Raw genomic sequence first — 19,539 nt, 5'->3', positions numbered from 1 at the left:
CAGCGGGGGGTCCCGCGGGGGAGGTACGGGATTAGCGCAAACTACCGTGTGCTCGGGAGGCTGCTCCGAACGGGTGCGGCGTGGGTGGAGGTGAAAGAGAAGTGAGAGAACCCGGGGCAGAAGCGAAGGGAAAACAAAACGGGGTGGGGGTGGAGGCGGGGGGGCACGACACTAAAGGCAACGAGCGAAGGAAAACTTCAGACTGCGGGACGCGGCCTCGAAACAGCCGAGGCATTTAAAAATGCTGCCCGTGGGCTGTGATCACACACGCGAGGGGTGAGCTTTGATCTCCGGCCCCGTGGGGTCAACAGCTCAGCCTCCTGTGCTGGCCTCCTTGCAGGCGGGACGTGTCACTGCTTGCGGGCTCCCGTGACAATGAGTTGCCTATTTGGATGTGGTTTCACAAAAGAACTGAACCCTGTGTTTTATGCAGTTGATCTGGCTTGATAAAGAAGCAATAATTTGATTTGCGCTAATGGCAATTTGTCCCTAATTGCATTACTGAGATTTTTTTCTGACCACTTCAGGAATGCTTATTTAAATATAACTTTTTGGTGACCTAATAATAGTCTTTGGCTTTTCTTTATGTATTACTTTTGGCTGTTCGTGGGACTGCTTTTGGATGTTGGGTGCCTTGCTTGGCTGTTCGTTATCTCAAGTATTAAAATAGCAACGAAACACTTTTTGGATTAAATGTAAGATTAAACAGACTTCTGGAACAGAGAGAAATATTTGTCAAGCTTTGGGCCAGTTGATCTTGGTGGCATCTGTTCCGAGTGCTGGTCTCTTGTTTAATGCAGTGGCCGCTTAATCTGCTTTGTAGAGGACAGTGCTGCAGCCCATCCTACAATGAGAATTAATGACCCTTCCTGAAGTGTCCTGCATTTCACTAGTTGAGACTTAAAGTCATTCCTGCCACTGGCAGCGTTGGTATTGATCAGAGAAGCTATTAAAAAGCTTTTTGCTCAATTTACACTTGAAACAAGTTAATTAAATTCTTTTTGAGTGCTAGTCTCTCCTTACCTCTCAGCAGTATGCTGAAATCGAGGTGAAGTTGCTGTTAATAGGGCAATTACTCAGTAGCTTCAGATGTTACAAAGAAAATAAAGCAAATCTCAAAGACAGGAGAGCCAGGCTGCCTGTGATCTCTTGGTTGTGTTGGAGCTGTGTGCTGTACCTACTCCAAAGCGTGGTGAATACCACGCGGCTTTCTGAGGGCAAAACGGCTGGTGCTCCTCTGACATGAACCAGAATTGCTGGTCTTCATTTCTTCCTGGCTCTGTGCCTCACTGTTCAGGCTCTAGGAGCTTGAATTTTTCCTCTTGATCATAGTAATTTCATCTACAGTTTTGGAAGTGTTGAAATTTCCATTGCTCTCTGCCTCATCACTCTTCGTAAGCTTCAATTTGCTCCCTGCATGTGTGGGAGCTGTAGCAGTAAACTGGCAGGGTTTAACCAAAAACTGGTATCCTGGTGATTCATAATCTAACACTTTTGCTCCTACCTTTTGGGAGCTCAGCATGGAAATCCATTGCTTTATCACATCTTTCCCCGTTTGACTCTGCTGACTTTCTGAATTGCTCTCAGGCTGCACCGTGGCTGGGGATCTCTGGGGGTCTGGCTTGGGGGTTTAGAAGAAGAGGTGCGGGGTGATCCGGGGTCTGATCCTGCAGCTGCTCTGATAATAGAGGATCCCATTGAGATGAGGAGCAGCTGCTGAGTCTCTCAAAGGGCTTCTGTTAAAAGGAAGAGCTAGAGCTGGGGGATGCCAGGAAGGAGGCCTAAGACTATTTTAAAAGGACATGACTTGCTGTTTAGAAACCCAAGATGTTAGGGCTTTAGTGATGAATCTGATATGTGTCATTGGGGTCAATTTTTTTCTTTTTTTTATTCCTTATCTCTTCAGTGATGTGGCTTTTGGTAATGAAGCAGGTAGTGTGTTAGTGTTTGATCCTCTTTAGGTGCAGGCCAGACCCATCCCTGTGGCATCTGTTTGTGCCGGGGTAGGTGGCTTGGAGGCGGCTGCTGGGGTAGAGCTCCGCAGGTGCTGTAACGCTGGCAAGGTTACACGTTCTCTGGGGTGGGATGAGCTTTGTGGAGAACTTTGAAGTTTAAACCGGTTAACGGCAAATGCTTTTGCTGTTTGTGGCCTCAGTTGTTTCCTCCAAAGCCCTCACAGAATCAAGTGCTGGTTGGAGAGTTTCCGTGCTTGCCTCCAGACTTCAGCCTCCGTGAGACCCACACCTTCACACTTGTGAATCCACTGCCTGGGTATAACCCTGTTCCTCATCAAGCTTTGCAGGTCTGAAACCTGATTTGCTCAAGCAAGACACAGAGAAGTCTTTATTCTTCTTTTTTTTTCAGTATGACAGTAGAAAAAAAAAAAAAAGGATTATTTAAATTGCAAGTCAGATTTTAATTTGTGGACCCATTGGTGAACATAGCATTTTGGGAATGCTTGGGGACAAGACTTAGTCATCTAAACTGGTTATAGAGAGGGAGAAGATGGAACATGATGGAAAAGCAAAGTCATGTCGTATGTTACTGGTTGAGCAGACTCCTTCAGTGCACCCCTTACTAAATGTGTAGGGGGGTAAGATGGGATGAAGAGCTGCACCGGGAGCCTACCAACTGCTTTTCTGTATAGTATTGGATTAGATTTCTTGGGAGGGGAAAGGAAAACTGCCTGTGTACCTTCTGAATACCAGTGACAGCATGGCATAAGAGAGGAACAACAGCGGAGTGCAGGGGTGCAGGTCTTCACCTCTAAACCTGTAGGGTTGATTTGGGGGGTTCATGAATGGCTTTGACAAGACTTGTGTCTTGCACTTAATGTATTTCACCTTAATCCTCCAGGAAACCAGAGCTTTACTCATAGTCTCTCTTCACCAGAATTCAGAGAAATTCACCAGTTTTCCCACCACCACCCCTACAACCCCAGAATTATGTGGTGCCTTTTAGCTTTTCAGGAAGTTACTGTTGGCTGAGCTGACTCATCTGGATGGGATTTTGTTGCTTGCCTGCTGAACTTGCCTGTTTTTGAGATGTCCAGTTGTTTTTGCTGTGTGGATCCTGCTAGAGACTAAGTGAGCAGACTGCCAAATATCTTTATTTGGTATCTGAATTAAACCCGTGCCTGGTGTATATTATAGAGGCAAACGAGTAGGACACTATTCATAGGCAATACTGTCTGAGTGTATGTTTAGCAAAATGAAAATGTTTCTTAGGAATAAAAAAATGTATGTTTACCACTTGAAAGTGCTGCGGGATTGCTGCCTACATAGTAGTGATACAACAGAGCTGTTAACATCTTTCTCTGCTTCTTTCCTTTGCTGCAGGCGTCGAGGATGAGTGTGGGGGTCTCCTCCCCCTCCCTCCATCTTACTAGTTGAATATCTTAAGTGCTTCAGGCCTTGCTGTGTTTGCTTTAGCAGTTGGTATCTGATGGGGTTTTGTGTCCTGAGGGATGGGTATAAAGGCTTTTGTAACCAAAATAGTGGTCCAGATGTTTGTGGTGTCTGCTCTTGAGTTTTCTTTTATGCTGTTTAATACCTGCAGTTTTTCAGGGAGTGCTTAAGCAAATGAACATGGGACACACAGGTTCATAATGTTTCTATCCTGTACCCAGCTTGAAAGGGAAAAAAGTCCATCTTAGAGAAGGGGTATCTCAGTAGAAGGAGCAGCTCTTTTGGTATTAATTCTCTGAAAGAGAAGAACCCTCAAGCAAGGATGCAGAATACTGTCATGGGAAAACTGCTGCTGCACCGTGCAAACAGCTGCTTTGACAAGCTTTGCATTTCCAAATTTTGGGATTCATCACTATGGAGTAATTCTGCCTTTGCTGTTAGGGTTTTGCTGTGGGTAAGCAGGCTGATAGAATTAAAGGGTTAAGCACAGGTAGGGAGCTGTAATGGGGAAAAATAGTCATGTAGGGACTGGTTGAGGGATGGGAAAATCTTGAAGATGTCCTGCTGTTGCCCTAGCCAGGAAGAATCCTGCCTCTGTCCTATGGAATCAAATCAGGCTTTGTGCAAAACACAGCTGAATACAATATGTGGCTCAGGTTTGGAGGCAAAGCATTGCAGGTGGCTTTGTTTAATGTAGAACGAGTTTCTCACACAGTAATTGGAGCCCATTCATGGTATTGCAGTCCTCAGCTGATACAGATCATACCTTCAATCTAAACTTGCTGCTCCCAGTTTGTTAGCCTCTGGATACGGGTGTGGGAAAGGGGAAACAAAGGACACATCTATAACTAATCTTGACTTGTGTTGACATTCTGTGGGTGAAACAAGTTTTTCCCTGCTTTAAAATGCTGGAGATGACATTTAAAAACAAATTTGCAGGGGGAAGGAATGAGACTGTGCAGTCAGTTTGATCTGTCCCCTCTATAGCAGAATGCTCCAGAGGAACTAGGAAGCTCTCAGGTCATTTCCCCTGGATGGATTTTTATTTGTTAATCTTTCAGCTGGGGCTTATCTAACACAATGGCATGGACCACAGCAAAGTTTCCAACATTTGTTGGGTAAGTAGAGAACTGACAGAACCTGGGCACCTATTTGTGCAGAGAGGCAGCAGTTCTGTTCCAGGTGTGGTAAACGTTTTACTGTCTGACTGTGTGGTGCAAAAGGGAAAAAAAAATAAAATACAAGCACTTGGCCTAACCCTGTGAGAGAAAGAGTGTTGAGCACCAAAGTGCAGTGAGTTGTCTTTATGCAAAGCTGGGATGTTGAAATACAGCATAAATGGCAGCGTTGACTACACCGAGCTGATCTGGACACTTCCCTCGTGGCTCCTGCTGGTTCAAATGACAATACTGATTTAGTGGGATTCACAGCTGTAGAAGAAAGATCTCCATGGAAGACCAGTAGCGTTGAGCCTGTAAAATATAATCTTTCTTGGAGTTGATATTAAACAGGTCTTTTTGCATTAGGCTTGTGGTGCTGCCATTCAAACCCCCTGATAATGCAGGGTTGACTGTAAAGGAAATGAGGGAAATTTCAAAGAAGGTTGTGTGGTTAGCCCATTCTTTGAAAATAATGGGAGATAATTGTTTCCATGCTTGCCTGGAACCTGCTGTATGACTGGGCAAGCTGCTTCTCCTCCCCGTGCCTCAGTTTCTCATTGTTTGTGTGCCATCCTTTCAGGCTGGAAGCATTCAGGAACAGGAATTGCAGTTCCTGGCATGCTTGAGCCTGAGGCTGCTCTGTGCAAGTGCTGCATAATGCTGCTGTGCTTACACTGTTTAGGCTGGCTGTAACGCTGAGCTAATGCTAGCTTTGATATCCTGCTTCCCAGTTAGAAAAGGCACTGGCAAGGTAATCAGAAGGTATATCAAGATGTTGTGATTTATTATTTTTCTCCTTGCTGACAAGTTGTTTCAGTAGCTTCCCGTTGGGCCCTGCAGGCAGATGGCTTAACTGCAAGTAGCCATAAAGATGACTGAGTATGGGAGGAGGGCTTGTCAAAATGTTGATGTGATTTATGTAGTTATATGTATATAAAGGAGAGGAAACCTTCTTTTTCCTTGTTTTCCACCTTGTTTGTAACTGTAGAAATATCAAGGGTGTCTTACTCTGTTTGCATTTTACTTTGTTTCATCTGTACTGGAAGATTTCCAAAGGCTTGAGAATCAAAGGTTTCTCATCTTGAGAGTGAGAGCCCTGCCTTTTGCAGTAATCTCGATTCCTAGATGCTTATCAGGAATTGACTTAAGTTAACAAAAAGGGGGAGAAAAAACCCCAAACCCATAGCTCTATTTTCATTGCATGAGTTTCACTGTTCTGATACGGGTGACTTGGATGATGCTGGTAGCTCCTTAGTCATCTGTATCCTTCAGAATCGGAGTGAACAAGTCCTAAAGATCTAATGTTTGAACAAGTTTTTGCTTGTTTCTAAGCCTCTTATTGTTCGTGACCTGCCCATCTGTTTTTTTTCCTAGTTCTTTCTTAAATTTCAGAGTGTAAAGCCAGTCCAGAAGCACTCCCGGCCTGTATCAGTGGGTAAGAGATGGGCTTGTTGAAGATCCTGCCAAAGTGGTGCCTTGCATCAGGCTGGATCTAGGAAATGTGCACTTCAGCCAAAGACTTTGAGGATGTTGAAATTCTTCAGATTGTTTTATCATTTGAAAAACAAACTTTGCAGGAATTAAAGGTGAAGAGTTCAGCTCTTTCTCCATCAACTGGGTGTTCAGCTTTAGGCCTTGAGCTGTGTTGGAGGGAATTGCTGTTTAAGTCTTGAGTCCAAGGGAAAAAAAAAAAAGACAGCTTGAACTGCTAGTGTCCCCTATTAATTTCCTTCAATGATATCTGCAGATGCTGCAGATCCTTTGGGCAGCTCTCTCCAGCTGTACTCTTAACGCAGCTTGTAACCAGGGGAGTGATTACAAAGCCTGGAATTTCTTCCCTTGTGTTCCCGGGCCAGTTGTGAAGCCCTCGGGGCCGATTCAGCAAAGCCTGCGGGGCAAGTCACTGCTGCCTTTTGGATCAGATGGGAATCCAGCTCCCCAGCCTGGTGTAGGATCCTTTTTGCCCTTGGATTTTTGCTTTCCTGATGCCCCCCTCCCCGCTGCATTGCTCCCTTCTGTGTCAGTGAAACAGAGAAAGATTCTTGAGGGGTTTCGTAGAGCCCTGTGCTCTGGGAACAGCAGGTACTTTTTTTTTTTTTTGGGGTGTCTCGGGCTGTGTGTGTACAGTTTGAGCAAGAGTCATGAGGGACAGCGTGGTTTAACCACAGCTTCTGCCTCTTCACCGGAAGGTGCAATGGATTTCAGTGCTCTGAGGGGTTTGCGTTTCTATATTAATGTTTACTGAAATGAGCAAAGAGCTATGAAATCCCATCCTGGCATGGGTGTGAATTTCCCTTCCGTTGTAAATCTTCTTTAAAGGCAAAGGGATTATAATTGTAAAATACTGAGAGATGTAGAGTACCTCCTTTGCAGAGACTTGAGGTGGGAAGACTTGGTGCCAGAAGTTACTGCTGTGGAGACATTAACTCACTCGTAGGAGCAGCTGAGGGTGGTGTGTGTCATTACCTTTTAATCTGCCTGTAAATTCCAGGTTCATTCTCCTCTTTGAAGCTCCTTCACATTCAAATTGTTCTTTTTCCTCTACCTGTACATATCAATTGCAACTGGTTGCCTTACTGCATTCTTGTTCCCTGTTGCATTGCTACGGAACATAACTGTCCTTTCTTTTCTTTTGGGATAAAGTGAGATTTTTCTTTTCCTAGAAGACGCAGACTGTGTCCAGCCTTCAGGTTTACTCTGCTGCTGGTCCTGTATGGGAGATTTTTCTCTACATCCCTGCTTGGCTTCATTTTCTAGTGAGGTTTTTGTGGAGACCCCTCCAATGGTGTGGATTTACAGCCTCGCTTGTTTTATGGTACTTTTGAGTAAGCATGTTCTGGCAGGATTTTCTGGATCTCCTACTCTGTTTCTGTTAAAGCTTGAGATCTTCCCCCTTGTCTCCTCCACTTAAAAAGACCTGTCTGTAGATGTCTTTGTGGAGAGGATATTCTCTCCAGCTTCTATGAACTTTCATCCCAGCACCTCTCCTGCTTTTGAGCCTGTCTCTGTAGCTAGCTCTGACCATGCAGTGAATTCCTGTGAAATGCTTCTATTTTCTACCACATTTTCAGATTTCTGTAGTGTACTAAGCACGAGATTTTTAATTTCATTAAGAACAAGTAAAACTGCCTGTTCATCTCCTTTCAGGCTTTCTGGGATTCCCAAAGCAAAAGCATTTATTCCTTGCATAATCCTGCATTGCTTTCAGATTGTGTGATAGATTAAGGTCCTCTCTGGGAGTGCTTTTGCAGAAGCAGCATGCAGTAGCAGTGCTTTAGTGTGCCAGGAGGAAGTGCCTGGGCTGACTGCAATGGTTTCTTAAATCTTCACGTTTCTTCTGAATGCAGAGAGAGTGCAGTAAAGGCCCAATGCTAGGAAAAGGCAATTCTTATAAAGGTTTTTCGTCTTTGCTATGTTAAAGATGGGGACTGTTTAAAAAAAATCACTGCTTCTGTTGCATTTCTTAAGTGCAGCGGTCAGGACACACAATTTTCCTTTATCTGCTTCACCTGGGGGAAAAAATAATGAAATAAAAACTGAGGATGTATTTCTGAAGCTTGCTTGCTGCTGAGAAGTTTTTATCTTGGTGACAACCTGTCAAGTAACTTGATTTTGCCATGCTGAAACTGCAGAGAAATTGAAATGAGATTTAGATGGATTATAATATTGAAGCCTCAGTTTTGATCTTTACTTCACTAACACTTCTGCTGCTTGTCACTGCACTTGGAAATGCCTGGTTAATGTGGGTGTGGTCCTCAGGAGATAGGTTTTCTGATCAAATACCGTCTTGCAGAGTGAGGTTAGATGAGGTATGATTTCCTGATGTGATTTGTGGATCTCTGTCCTTAACATGCTCTGGAAGTCCTGTGCATGTTTCTTGCCCAGTCGCATTTGAAGATGAGAAGAGAGGACACTGGGTTTCTTGCTGTCCACCAGCCTCACCTCCTGCTCTGTCAGACTGGAGCCAATGAGCTTGGGGTGATGCTGTGGCCAACCCTACACCAAAACTGTTGGTGAGAGCTGTAACTCATTAAGTGGTGCAGTCCTTAAGGTGAACATAAGGTGCTCTTCTAGTGCTCTGGCATGGTGGGATAGCTAATTTCCTTTCTGCTGTAGGAGCTCCTGCCCTGGTAGCCACCACAGCAATGCCAACCTTGTGTCCCTTCTGCTTGTGCCACCTGAACTGTGTCCAAGTCGCTGTTGTGCAAAAAAAAAAGTTTCATGTAGAGATTTCCCAGCTAGATTGTCTAAGAAGATGTTAAAGATCAAGGAAGCAGTGGTGGGGTACAGTAGGGGACACTGATACACATCCAGCAGCCTGGTTTCGTGTGAATATTTTGTCTGAGGGAGATGTTTGTGCCACAGGGTCCTGCTGTGGTTTGACAGGCCCCTGAGAAATTAAATGTAGGCATTTATGTTACTGCCCCCATCCCCCAAATCGGGAGCATCATCTGAATAAGATGATGTGTTGTGCAGAGCATTAAAAGGTGTAGATAGGGGAAGCTGATATAGAATTTAAATAATTGGCAGTAATTTCTGTTACACTGGGATGGAAGATACTTGCGTAAGCTATTGACAGAGTTACTTATGCTCCATCTTCGCTAAACTCTTCTGGCAAATTCTTGAAAGCTTACAGCTCTTATTTGAGCCAAAAAACTGAAAACTGCATCCAAAGCTCTTAGGTACGGCCTGATATTGGAGAATGAGGGGAAAAGCTTCCCTGTGTGGTGGAGCTTCAGACAGCCTGTCATTCCGTGGTTAACTTGAAAGCTGATTATATTTAAACATGGACTGTTATGCTTCATCACTTTAAGACAGACCTTTGCAGGGGCATATTCCAAAAATGTCAGGGTCTGAACAGAATGTCCCTAAATTTCTAAACATTCTTCTGATATTAAAGGGTCAGTTTCCCCTGGGGTGAAATCTGGAAAGGAAGAAAATTTTACAACTCTAAAGAAGGTAGTAATGGGAACTTTTTTTTTTGTGCTTGCCACCGTTTTTTGATGCAGCTGTAAGTATTCTTTATTGAAAAGCAATCCTGGAAATTTTTTAAATCTTACTGAAAACTTCTCTTTTTTAGATGCTGAGATTGGCTGGCCTAGGGAGACTGTTTAGGAAGCTCTGAGCTCACTGATGTTGATGTGGTTAGGAAAGACTAGGGACATTGCAAATCTAGAACTCCAGGACTGAAAAGTTTCTACTTTTCAACGCATGCATTGCACCAGTCTCTTAACTTGTGGCTGCATGAAAGCCTCATGCAGCAATTGGAGGCAGCCAAATGGCTCCTGGAGATACGGTGACGGTTCTGTTATCTGCAGCAGCTTTACTGTCACATGAAAAGTAAAAGCGCCACAACCTGACACTTCTCAGCTGTGGAGCTGGCTTGGACCAACTCCAGAGCTGGTGGCCAGGTGGCAGCTGTGCAGGCTCGGTGTGGAGGGATGATAATAGCACGGAGCTGTAAACAGGACGCTCCACCCTGCCTCGGCGCCTCTCCCGCGCCCTCCTTGCGCCCCACACGCCGCGCACGCAGCCTTTGCACCGTGAGGAAGGACAATCTGCTTCCCTGCCCTTTGGGCTTCTCGGTGCTGCTCAACCACAAACTTGAGGTGTTTGGTAGCAGAGTTGTACTTTGTGAAGAGGAACGACAGTTCTTGCTGCTCGTACATTAATAGTTTTATGTGTTTGTCGGCTATCATCCACAGTTGATGCAGGATGCCAGGTCTCCTCTGCTCTCAGTCATGTCTGTTCTCCAGGTCCTCCCAGGCTGGTTTTGCTGTTGCTCTGTTGAAGGTTTGGAGTACAGACATGACCCCGGTGGCTCTGGATGCGGTGGTTATATCAAAGGGGGCCTCTTGGAGAACTTGGGGGGGGCTGTGTGCTGTCAAAGCCGTGTGGGAGAGGCACTGCCCTCTTGCAGTAGCATTCTGTTCTTCTGCAGCAGCCTAGCTGGGCAGAGCAGCACGAGAGGAAGAGACAGCTGAAGTCATACGTAATGGAGATGCAAGTAACACACAGCCTGTGGGGGCAATGAGGCACTGAAGAGGAAGCTGCAAATACTAACGAGTTTCTAAATTAAAGTTAGTGTCTTACTGTTAACTGTTGGGAGCAGGGAGTGTGCCTTCAAATGCCAGCTGGACCCAACACAATGAGCCTTTAATCCAGTGTGGACCTTACGAGGTGTGGCTGTCATGCAAGGACTAATGCTTCTCTTGCCCTCCCACATGGCTTTTTGTTCCTACCCTTTTTCTCACCTAGAACTGGAATTTCACTGCTCAAATGGTATTTTAGCTGATAAAAAGATGTATTTAACAGGCCATGTCCCTGGAACAGTCTCGGCAGTGGGTGCCGCAGCACCTTTGTATACAGAGGTATTTGGCAAACACAACATAGCAGTTTTAATGCTGGTTTTAGTGTGGTTAACTCGCTGCCTGCCTGCCATGCCCTCATTTTGGGGAGGAAAGAGAACATCTGTACACAAAGCACCTGGAGCAGAGAGCTGTGCATGGCCTTAATACCTTGCCAGGAGGCCACAGGGCCATTTCTAATGTGCAGGGTAATTTGCATGTCTAATCAAAACGAAATGCAAACAAACCTTCCTGCTGGCTTCAACTTGCCCCTTTCTTGCTACCTTTTTCGTTTTGGAGATAACACTTTTTTTTTTTTTTTTTCAAGCTCCAAGGGTGATGACAGGGCTGCAGAAGAGGGCAGGTGTGCTCCCTGCCTGCGGGCCACGCATTAATCACTCGTTTGGAGCTGGCCAGGGTGCGATGGAGGGGAAGGCACAGAAAAGCATGTGCTGTACGTCTCCCCTTGCCATAGCCTGCTAAGAGAGACACCTGGCTCTCCCTCCTTGTGACAGGATAGTGCTGGGGTGCATCACTGCTGACACACAAACTTAAACTTGTCATGTCTACCAAGCTTTTGTGCTAACGATGTTTCTAGCTACTGTTACGTAAGTAATGTCTGAACAGGCGCTGTGGCCATCTCAGGGAAGCTGGGCAGACACAGAGCTCCTGGATCTGAGCTCATGCCCTGCTACAGAATCACAGACTTATCAGGGTTGGAAAAGACCTTGTAGATCATCCAGCCCAACCATGAACCTCACCCTGACCATTCCCAACTCCCTCAGATCCCTCAGCGCTGGCTCAACCCGACTCTTCAACCCCCCCAGGGATGGGGACTCCCCCCCTGCCCTGGGCAGCCCATTCCAACGCCCAACAGCCCCTTCTGCACAGAAATCCTTCCTCAGAGCCAGCCTGACCCTGCCCTGGGCAGCTTGAGGCCATTCCCTCGGGGCCTGGCACTGGGGCCTTGGCTCCAGAGCCTCATCCCTCCTCTCTGCCCCCTCCTGGCAGGGAGTTGCAGAGGGCCAGGAGGTCTCCCCTCAGCCTCCTCTTCTCCAGACTGAACCCCCCCAGTTCCCCCAGCCGCTCCCCAGCAGACCTGTGCTCCAGACCCTGCCCCAGCTCCGTTGCCCTTCTCTGGCCACGCTCGAGTCACTCAATGGCCTTTTTGGGGTGAGGGGCCCAAAACTGAACCCACTCATCAAGGGGCGGCCACACCAGTGCCGAGCCCAGGGCTCAGATCCCTTCCCTGTCCCTGCTGGCCACGCCAGTGCTGACACAAGCCAGGATGCCATTGGCCAGTGATGGGTTATGTTAGTGAAGAGGTTGCACACCTCCGTCTCTGGTCTTTGCTGAATGCACCCACCAACTTACGCATCAAGTCCTCACATAGTCCAGCTGGGGGATCCAAAACTTCACAGACATTCTCTTGCCCTTGAAACTTCTAGTTTCTAGCAGGCAGTAGCCCGCTTCCTTGCGGGAAACTGGGGCATGTAGGATTCCTTTTGCTGTTGGGTCTTACTATGGGTAAGAGCCTGACTATCTGACTAAGCATTGTGCTCCAGTTGGTAAGAAATACAGCGTTACAGACAGCACAGTGGGTTTTTTCTAGTGTCCATGCACAAGCAATGTGGACAGGCCGAGTATTTCACTCAGCTGCGTAGCAGCTCCCTTGACTTTGCATGGAATGTCTAATCAATGACTTCAAGCAGCCACTTAAGGACTGCAATAAAATCTCTGCTTCTAGAGAAGCAATCTCTTGGTGATAAGCCTGAACATGGCGCTCTGCAGTAGGAGTAGGAGGGCAGATCGGGCAGTCAAGCCCTTGCTGGCCCACTCGATTTAAGTGGCATGTCTGTTGCTGCTTGTTTTCAGTAGCTGGCTTGGAGCAGCAAAACTGCCCATGCTGAGGTTGAGCAGCCACGTGGCCTTGGCGGGGAAGAGCTGCTGCTCTTGGGAGAGTGGGAGATCACTGGGCGTGTTCGAAGCAATAGAACTCTGGTTTCCAAAAAGTAAATGGGTTTCTCCAAGCTGGATGTGCTAGTTTCCTTCTTGTGATCTTTGCAACGGATGCGGGCTTGTTCGTGGTGATAGCTGTTGCTGAATCTTGGCTTTGGAAGTCTAATTTTCTTTTCTTTTTCCCTTTGTCTAGCCAGTGTTCCCTGTGCTGCTGCTGTTGAGAAGATCTGCCGTCCCCGGCAGCCCCGTGTGCGGCGCACCTCTTCGTTAGACACCATCGTGGGCTCCTACCTGTTGGGACAGTGGCCAAGGGAAGCTGAAGGAGCTTCCACTTTGTGTATGAATGACAAAGCTACCCAGGTATAACGGCCTGCAAACTGGCCTTGAGGTCTCTGGGCCAGGAGGGGGCTGCAAAACTGAAACGAGCTTTGTAAACTGGGGGTGAACAGGGAAAGCATTAAATTTCCATCCGTCCAGCTGCAACTTTCTAGGAAGGCTTTTTTTCCCCTTTTGCTTCTCAGCTTCAATTGATTCCACTTTGGTGCAGAGTTAGAATTTCCTTGGCCTTGTTTGGAGGCAGATGGCCTCTGGCTTGCTTCTCTAGTACTGGCTCACTGCTACTTTTTTTTTCTGGCTTGCAGTTCTGGGCCAAGTCCTTATACAACGCTCGTGGGCTGTGTGCCACACGCTGCGAGAAGTCAGGGGTGCTCCCACAGAAGGGCTCACTAGCAGGAACAGTACAGCTCTCCACTGTAGCATGGAAAAGCTCCAGACCTCGAGGAACTCTTAGCAACCTGTAAATATTACTGTATGGCAGCAAATAGCCTTTGCCTATCTGCAGAGGTGGAAGAATTTAGAAGGATAAGAGCATCCGTTTGCTTAACAAGTTGTTTATTTAGCACATTCAATCTCTGTTACCTTGCTGTTTGATCTTTGCTGTTCAACAATTTATTACTGGGCTGTTTGCAGGAAATTCTCAATTGGATTCCAGCTTCCATTGTCCTTTCCCAAAGTATTCTTGCCTGCTTTTGTTTCAGTTCTAGTGCCCAAGAGTGCTGCTGAGGGCAGAGGGCATGCTGGAAAGGAAGGGAAAGAATTTGTCTAGCTTTATTTCTGAGTGAGGGAAGCACACTCTTCCTTTCTGTCTTCATCAGCCATAGTGGGAACACTTAACCCTGATGTTTTGGGGCTAATTAGTTTTTCTTGCGTGTGGCCCTTTTGGGGAAAGGGTGGGAGAAGAGGGGCACCTCCTTCTTCCCGGAATGGAAGGTACTATTATGTTAATCCAGACTCTGCTGAGCATGGAGCTGATTGCTCCTCTCTGAAGTGAATAGGCCACATGTGCCACAGTCTTTCATCAGTTATCTGGAAGTGTCTTGCAAGTGCTAATTTCACCTTGCAACATGCCTGTGAAATGAGCAGCCATCTCTGTTCACATGCAAACAAACACCTCTCTGTGTCAAATGGCTTGTCTGTTGAAAGCTAGGAATAAAGTCCTGGGTTCTAGACTGCCCTACATATTAACAAAAGTATTAACAAAATATTCCTCATCGTAACCTCCAGGATTCAGTCTGAAAGGATGGAAGGAGTGGCATAATAGTTACCAAACTTGGGACTTTCTCTGCTAGCCAGTACATGTTTATTCCCTCCTTATTCAGCTACGGATCAGCTGTTTTGCAGAGCTCTGTAGATTTACTATCATAAGGTGGTTAAGTGAGAGATAGAACTGCAGGTGCTCAGCGTGGGGGTGAGGATGGCAGCACTATACACGATTGGAGCTTGTGGCTTTATCTTGCTGTGCAAAGCAGGTTTTTTTTTCTCTCCTTTTTCTGAGGAAGCGGTTTTGCCGCAGTTAGTACAAAAGGTTCTGTAATTTCCTTCTGCCTTGACAGTCTGCCTGTGAGAGGTGTGACGCGTATGCGCTCTTCATTTTCAGGCCTTCCTATTGCAAACAGCGTCTTTTCTTCCTTTTTAGGCCCTAGATTTTTGTGAGCACTGGTGCAGGGCTCAGTGCTCTGGATACCAGAGCAATAGCCTGTCTCAAACAGGGCTCAGGAGGCTCCCAGTGACACGAGGAGACTTTCTGTCACGTCCTGCAAAGCAGGACTGTTCTTAAGCAGCTGGAGTTCAGCTTCCCACAGACTTGCTGTTGCAGTAATGTGGGATAGGGCTGTGGTGTTGTCTTAGACCTTTGCCTCTTCTTATGTGCGTGATCTGCTGGGATATAAAATGACAGACTGTTTTAGGATAATGGCCAAATAATGATGTTTGAGTTGTTTAGGAGAGAATATTGGAGGTAGGAAATGAGATCAGACGTGCCATGCGCTGAAAGGTTGGCCTTTGCTGTAGGATTTCCTATCACACTGGGCTGTTCCTCTGCTCTGGCACAGTCTGTGACCTCAGCCTTAGTGGGACCTCGGAGGTGGCTCAGCCTGAATGTATTTCTTCTTTCAAATCAAACTGAACACTGTAAATGGAATCGAATAACTTCTGTGCCACGATGTCTGCTGCTTACAGGCACTGCGAAATGGAGACCTGGACAGCAAATGGTTTAGCTGTAGGGAATGCAGTGTGCTCTGCTAGAGAGTGGTGTGTGTAAGGAGGGGTTTCATTCAGAGCCTGCTCAGTCAGGAGAGGGTTGGATTTCGGCCTAGAAATCACCTGTATCCCTTTACAGAAGGGAAACCTGGTACCTCTAGGTAACTTGCCTTGTTCCTTTGGTTCAAATAGACTTTAAAACCTGTTTTGAGAGAAGAGGCTTCTGTCATCCCTGTGACTCAACAGGGTTGTTTAAAACAGCTGCTGTTCTTGCAGTAGCCTCTGGGGAGATCAGTTAAGCTGCTTGGAAGGGAACTGTTCTCAGGCCCTTGCACCTTCTGGCAGGCTGTCGCTGAGGATGGAGGAGGGAAGTATCATCCAAAGCCTCCCACAGAAATGGCAGGCAGCAGTGACACAGGGTGAGCGTTCTGAGCAGCACTGAAATGTGATGTTGGGAAAAAATGATGGCTGGTCTTGAAAATGATGTGCCTTGGGACTGTTAGGATCCTGGAGTCTCTGCCGAGAGGGCTGAGTTCAGTGGAAGGAAGTTCACACCCTTTGCTGATCAGATTAACAGCCCCTTCTGATTTCCATTGATATTCAAACTGTAGCTGTTGCTTGGAAAACAGCTGTGTAACACGCTGCCGAGGCTGTTTTTCTGCATGAAGAGAGTCAGCTGAGAACTGCCAGCCCTCAGCAGACGGAGGGAAGTGAGCTGGAGAGGCAGCTGGGTTTTCCAGCGCTCCGGCAGCAGTCGGTCTGCAGGCCAACCTCTGGTTTTGGCTACGCCTTTGAACTCCGATACGGGAGCCTGAGGTCTCAGAAGCAAGTTGTGTGTTCTCACAGTTGGGTGAGGCTTTTCCTCTCGGTAATGCTGCTCTGTACAATGAGTGCCTGAAATCCTGCGTCACCGCTCAGCAGACGAGAGCCTGTGCAAGCAGCACAGGGGGTGGTTGCGGTTTTTTCTTCGGAGTAATGGTTTGGTGCCCTTTATCTTGCCAGGTACTTGTGGTGATTAAGCCACTGACTTCTGGGCAGGTCTCTTGTCATGTAAGTCTTTGAGGTCCAGTTTCCTGATAGGCAGAAATCTGGCCAAAATGACTTTATTTTGGCAAATAATAAATAGATGTCTATCTCTTAATGTGCATTACTGAGCGTTGTATTAATGGGGGGAGACTGGAAGAGGACTGTGAACAGACAGCGGTTGATTGCTTATTCTTAGGATTCTACCACCAGTCTCTAAACCAGTAAATGTTGTGATTATTCTCAGCCGTGTTTCTCATCACTTCAGACTCCAGTGTCCTGGCATGACGCGGAAGCGGGGAAAGCCAGCTCCAGTGCTCACAAGCGTTCTGCTTCTTGGGGTAGCACAGATCACCGCAGAGAGGTAAAACAGACCACTCCCAATGCTCGAGCAAGATCTGTGTTAGTCGCTCACGTACAGGATGCTCCTGCTTGCATGGGAGGGGAGTGGGAGGACAGGACGCTGTTGAAGATGAGACCTTAGCCCTTGTTCTCATCCCTAACACTCTGTGATTCGACTAAAGACTGATCTTGTTGGCTTCCTCTAGCAGGCAGCTATTGCTATTGTAAAGTAGCTCTGCTGAAACGCAGCACCTTGCTCGTCGGTGTGGTGGCCAGTGTGGGTTCCAGCAGGGCCTGGCTCCTCACGCTCTGTAGGTGGAGGATAATCCAGACCCACTAGAGGAAGGGCGGTGGCCACGCTGCAGCAGGGGAGTTTGTGACGAGGCCTTGCGAGTGCTTCTGGTCCATCCTTTGAGAGGTGGCTGGAGCTGCTGCTTGCGTGATTGAAACCAGCTCTATTTTGGCACTTCCTTGTGGGTTGGGAGAGAGGGGGAGGAGAGAGAGAGAGACAGAGAGAGAGACAAGGCATGATCCTTTTTGGTGGAGGTGTGTTGGCTTGTCTGGTTCTGTAGCTGAAACTTTATTTGCTAGATTGCCAAACTGAAGCAACAGCTCCAGCGAACAAAGCTAAATGGCAGAAGTGGCAAAGAAAAGGAGAAGAGCTCCCCGCTCCAGGGGGACCATGCTGTCCTTGCATCGCTCAGGGTACGTTCACATCTCCCCCTGCTCTGCTGTCACCGTATGTCCTAGGGAGGTGGAGAGCAAACTCCTCTGGGCAGGTGTTTAAGCTGTTCACAGACTCCTGCTCTCATGCCTGAGAAGGGAGAATATTTTTTTTTCTTCTCTCAACTCTTCGATGTGTCCTTGTGCTTTGATCCTGCAGTTAGTGACTCTGCTGTCAGTCTTCTCCCATCAGCCTCCTGGAAGGCTTTGGCTGAGCCCTGGAGAGCTGTGGGAACAGGATGTAACTGCTGAGTTTGTGCAGTTATAACTCTTAACTTGGCTTCTGGATTGTTACAGGACTCTCCTTCAGGCTTCCTTTCTCCATCTCCCATTCTGAGGTTCAGCCCCTGCTTGCACAGGAGCCTGGAAGGGCTAAACCAGGAACTGGAGGAAGCGTTTGTCAAGGAACAGGGAGATGAAGAGCTTTTGCGGGTAAGTGAAGGCCACGAGATTGCCCTGTATCTTCTGAGTGGTCTCAGAAATCCTTTCCTCTGAAGACACTGCCCGTATCTGTTCTTGGCCGTGGAGACAGTCTCTTGTGTCTCGTTTTAGTTAGTTCCAGTTGTGTAACTATCTAAATTGTGTCAAGTGGCTGCTGGCTTCCCTCCTTAAAACTTGGTGGTGCTCTGAGAGATCAGCCAGTAGCAATCTTGGGATAGATGACACCTCACTGACAGCTTTAAGACACTTAGACTGGCATCCAGAGGCTACTTTGTCCTGTGCAGATGTGGCAGAAGTGATCCCAGGTGGCTTAGGAACTGCAGCAACATTTGAGAATCTGGAAGGGCCGATGGCCACCTCACTCCCTGCAGTGGAGGCTCTGCCCCTGTCTGCATCCAGCACCCCAGGTAGCTGGACCTTGAGCTGCAACTGCTGTCAAACCTGTTCTCTTGTGACAGGGGTTTCTTGCTTCTCTAAGACTTGGCTTCTTCCCCAGATACTGGATGTCCCAGACGGCCACAGGGCTCCCGCGCCTGCCCAGAGAGGCTCTGGAGATGCATCCTTGACTCTGGAGCCCAGCAGTGGCAGCTGTAGCAGCCTCTCTCTTTCTCCTTCCCCCTCCGTGCCTCTCCACCTTTCTCCACACACCCCAGGGAGACTGGCAGCAGAAGAGCCCTCCTCTGCGGCAGATGAGGGGCAGCCAGATCCAAAGGAGAAAGGTAAACACCGAAAGCAGAGGGGTTGGGAGGTTGGGGAGACAGAGGGGACCAGGGCTCCAAAAACCACGGTGCTCATGTCTGCCTGCTGGGCTGGAAGCTGCAGGTGAGATGGGAGAGAGGGTCTTCGCTAAACTGTAGTGGACTTCTAAAGCTCCGTTAAATACCCTCCAGGTGGGTGGTTTCCAGTATAAGATGGATGTGAGCTGGGAACTACACAGATGAAATGCCACAAGCTTTGTGGTATTGTAGCCTGCAGCCCTCAGAGTCTAGAAGAGCATGTCTGGTGTTGAGTTAGTGCTTTTGAATTCTTTTAAAAATTTCTCAAAAAGTGTCTTTTTTTCCTGCTAGAGGAGGGCAGCCCTTCACCAGTCCTGGCCTTTGCTTCTTCTCCTCGACCCAACCACAGCTACATGTTTAAACGGGAACCTCCTGAGGGATGTGAGAAGGTCCGGGCCTTTGAAGAAGCTTCGTAAGTATGAGGAGTTGTTGGCAGAAGACAACTCGCGTGAGGTTGGTCCTGTGGGAGGATGCTGGAGCGGGGGCAGCCGAGGCTTCTCTTGCTGCAGTTGCCACCCCTACCCTGTTCTAAAAGGTAGGGAGCAGCCTCTGGGAAAACACTCCCAGGAAAAAGGTGGCTGCTCAGACCCTGGTGAGAGCTGAAAGCTGGAATTGCAAACCCTCAGCAGCACTCAGAAGGATCTTGTGATTCCTCGCCCTTCCCAGGCAGAGGGTTTTCCTCAGCCAGCAGAGCCCTTGAGGAGAAGAGGTGGTTCTCCTATAAAAAATGTGTTTCCAAAACAGGAGGGGGCAGAGAGGGGGGATGAGTCTCTGGAGCCAAGGCCCCAGCGCCAGGCCCCGAGGGAATGGCCTCAAGCTGCCC

The 19,539-nt window shown here is 47.6% G+C and overlaps 1 protein-coding gene across 3 annotated transcripts in view; it reads left to right on the top strand.

Moving 5' to 3' along the window:
• The window catches only part of FAM117A (family with sequence similarity 117 member A), a 32,413-nt gene that overhangs the window by 11,340 nt on the left and 1,534 nt on the right, over positions 1-19,539 (top strand). For 2 of the 3 annotated variants that reach the window (XM_026864671.1, XM_026864670.1), the window contains 6 exons: positions 13,067-13,233; positions 16,682-16,798; positions 17,368-17,481; positions 17,797-17,931; positions 18,437-18,659; positions 19,008-19,128. In XM_026864671.1, coding sequence (XP_026720472.1) covers positions 13,213-13,233; positions 16,682-16,798; positions 17,368-17,481; positions 17,797-17,931; positions 18,437-18,659; positions 19,008-19,128 — 731 coding nt within the window. In that variant the 5' untranslated portion in view covers positions 13,067-13,212. The remainder of the gene's footprint in view (positions 1-13,066; positions 13,234-16,681; positions 16,799-17,367; positions 17,482-17,796; positions 17,932-18,436; positions 18,660-19,007; positions 19,129-19,539) is intronic. The other variant, XM_026864672.1, reaches the window with a different exon arrangement.

The sequence above is a fragment of the Athene cunicularia genome (assembly GCF_003259725.1).
Source record: "Athene cunicularia isolate RWA chromosome 27 unlocalized genomic scaffold, athCun1 chr27_part1, whole genome shotgun sequence".
Classification (NCBI taxonomy): Eukaryota; Metazoa; Chordata; class Aves; order Strigiformes; family Strigidae; genus Athene; species Athene cunicularia.
The sequence above is the reverse complement of the archived record's forward strand: the minus strand, read 5'-3'. Positions and strand labels throughout refer to the sequence as shown.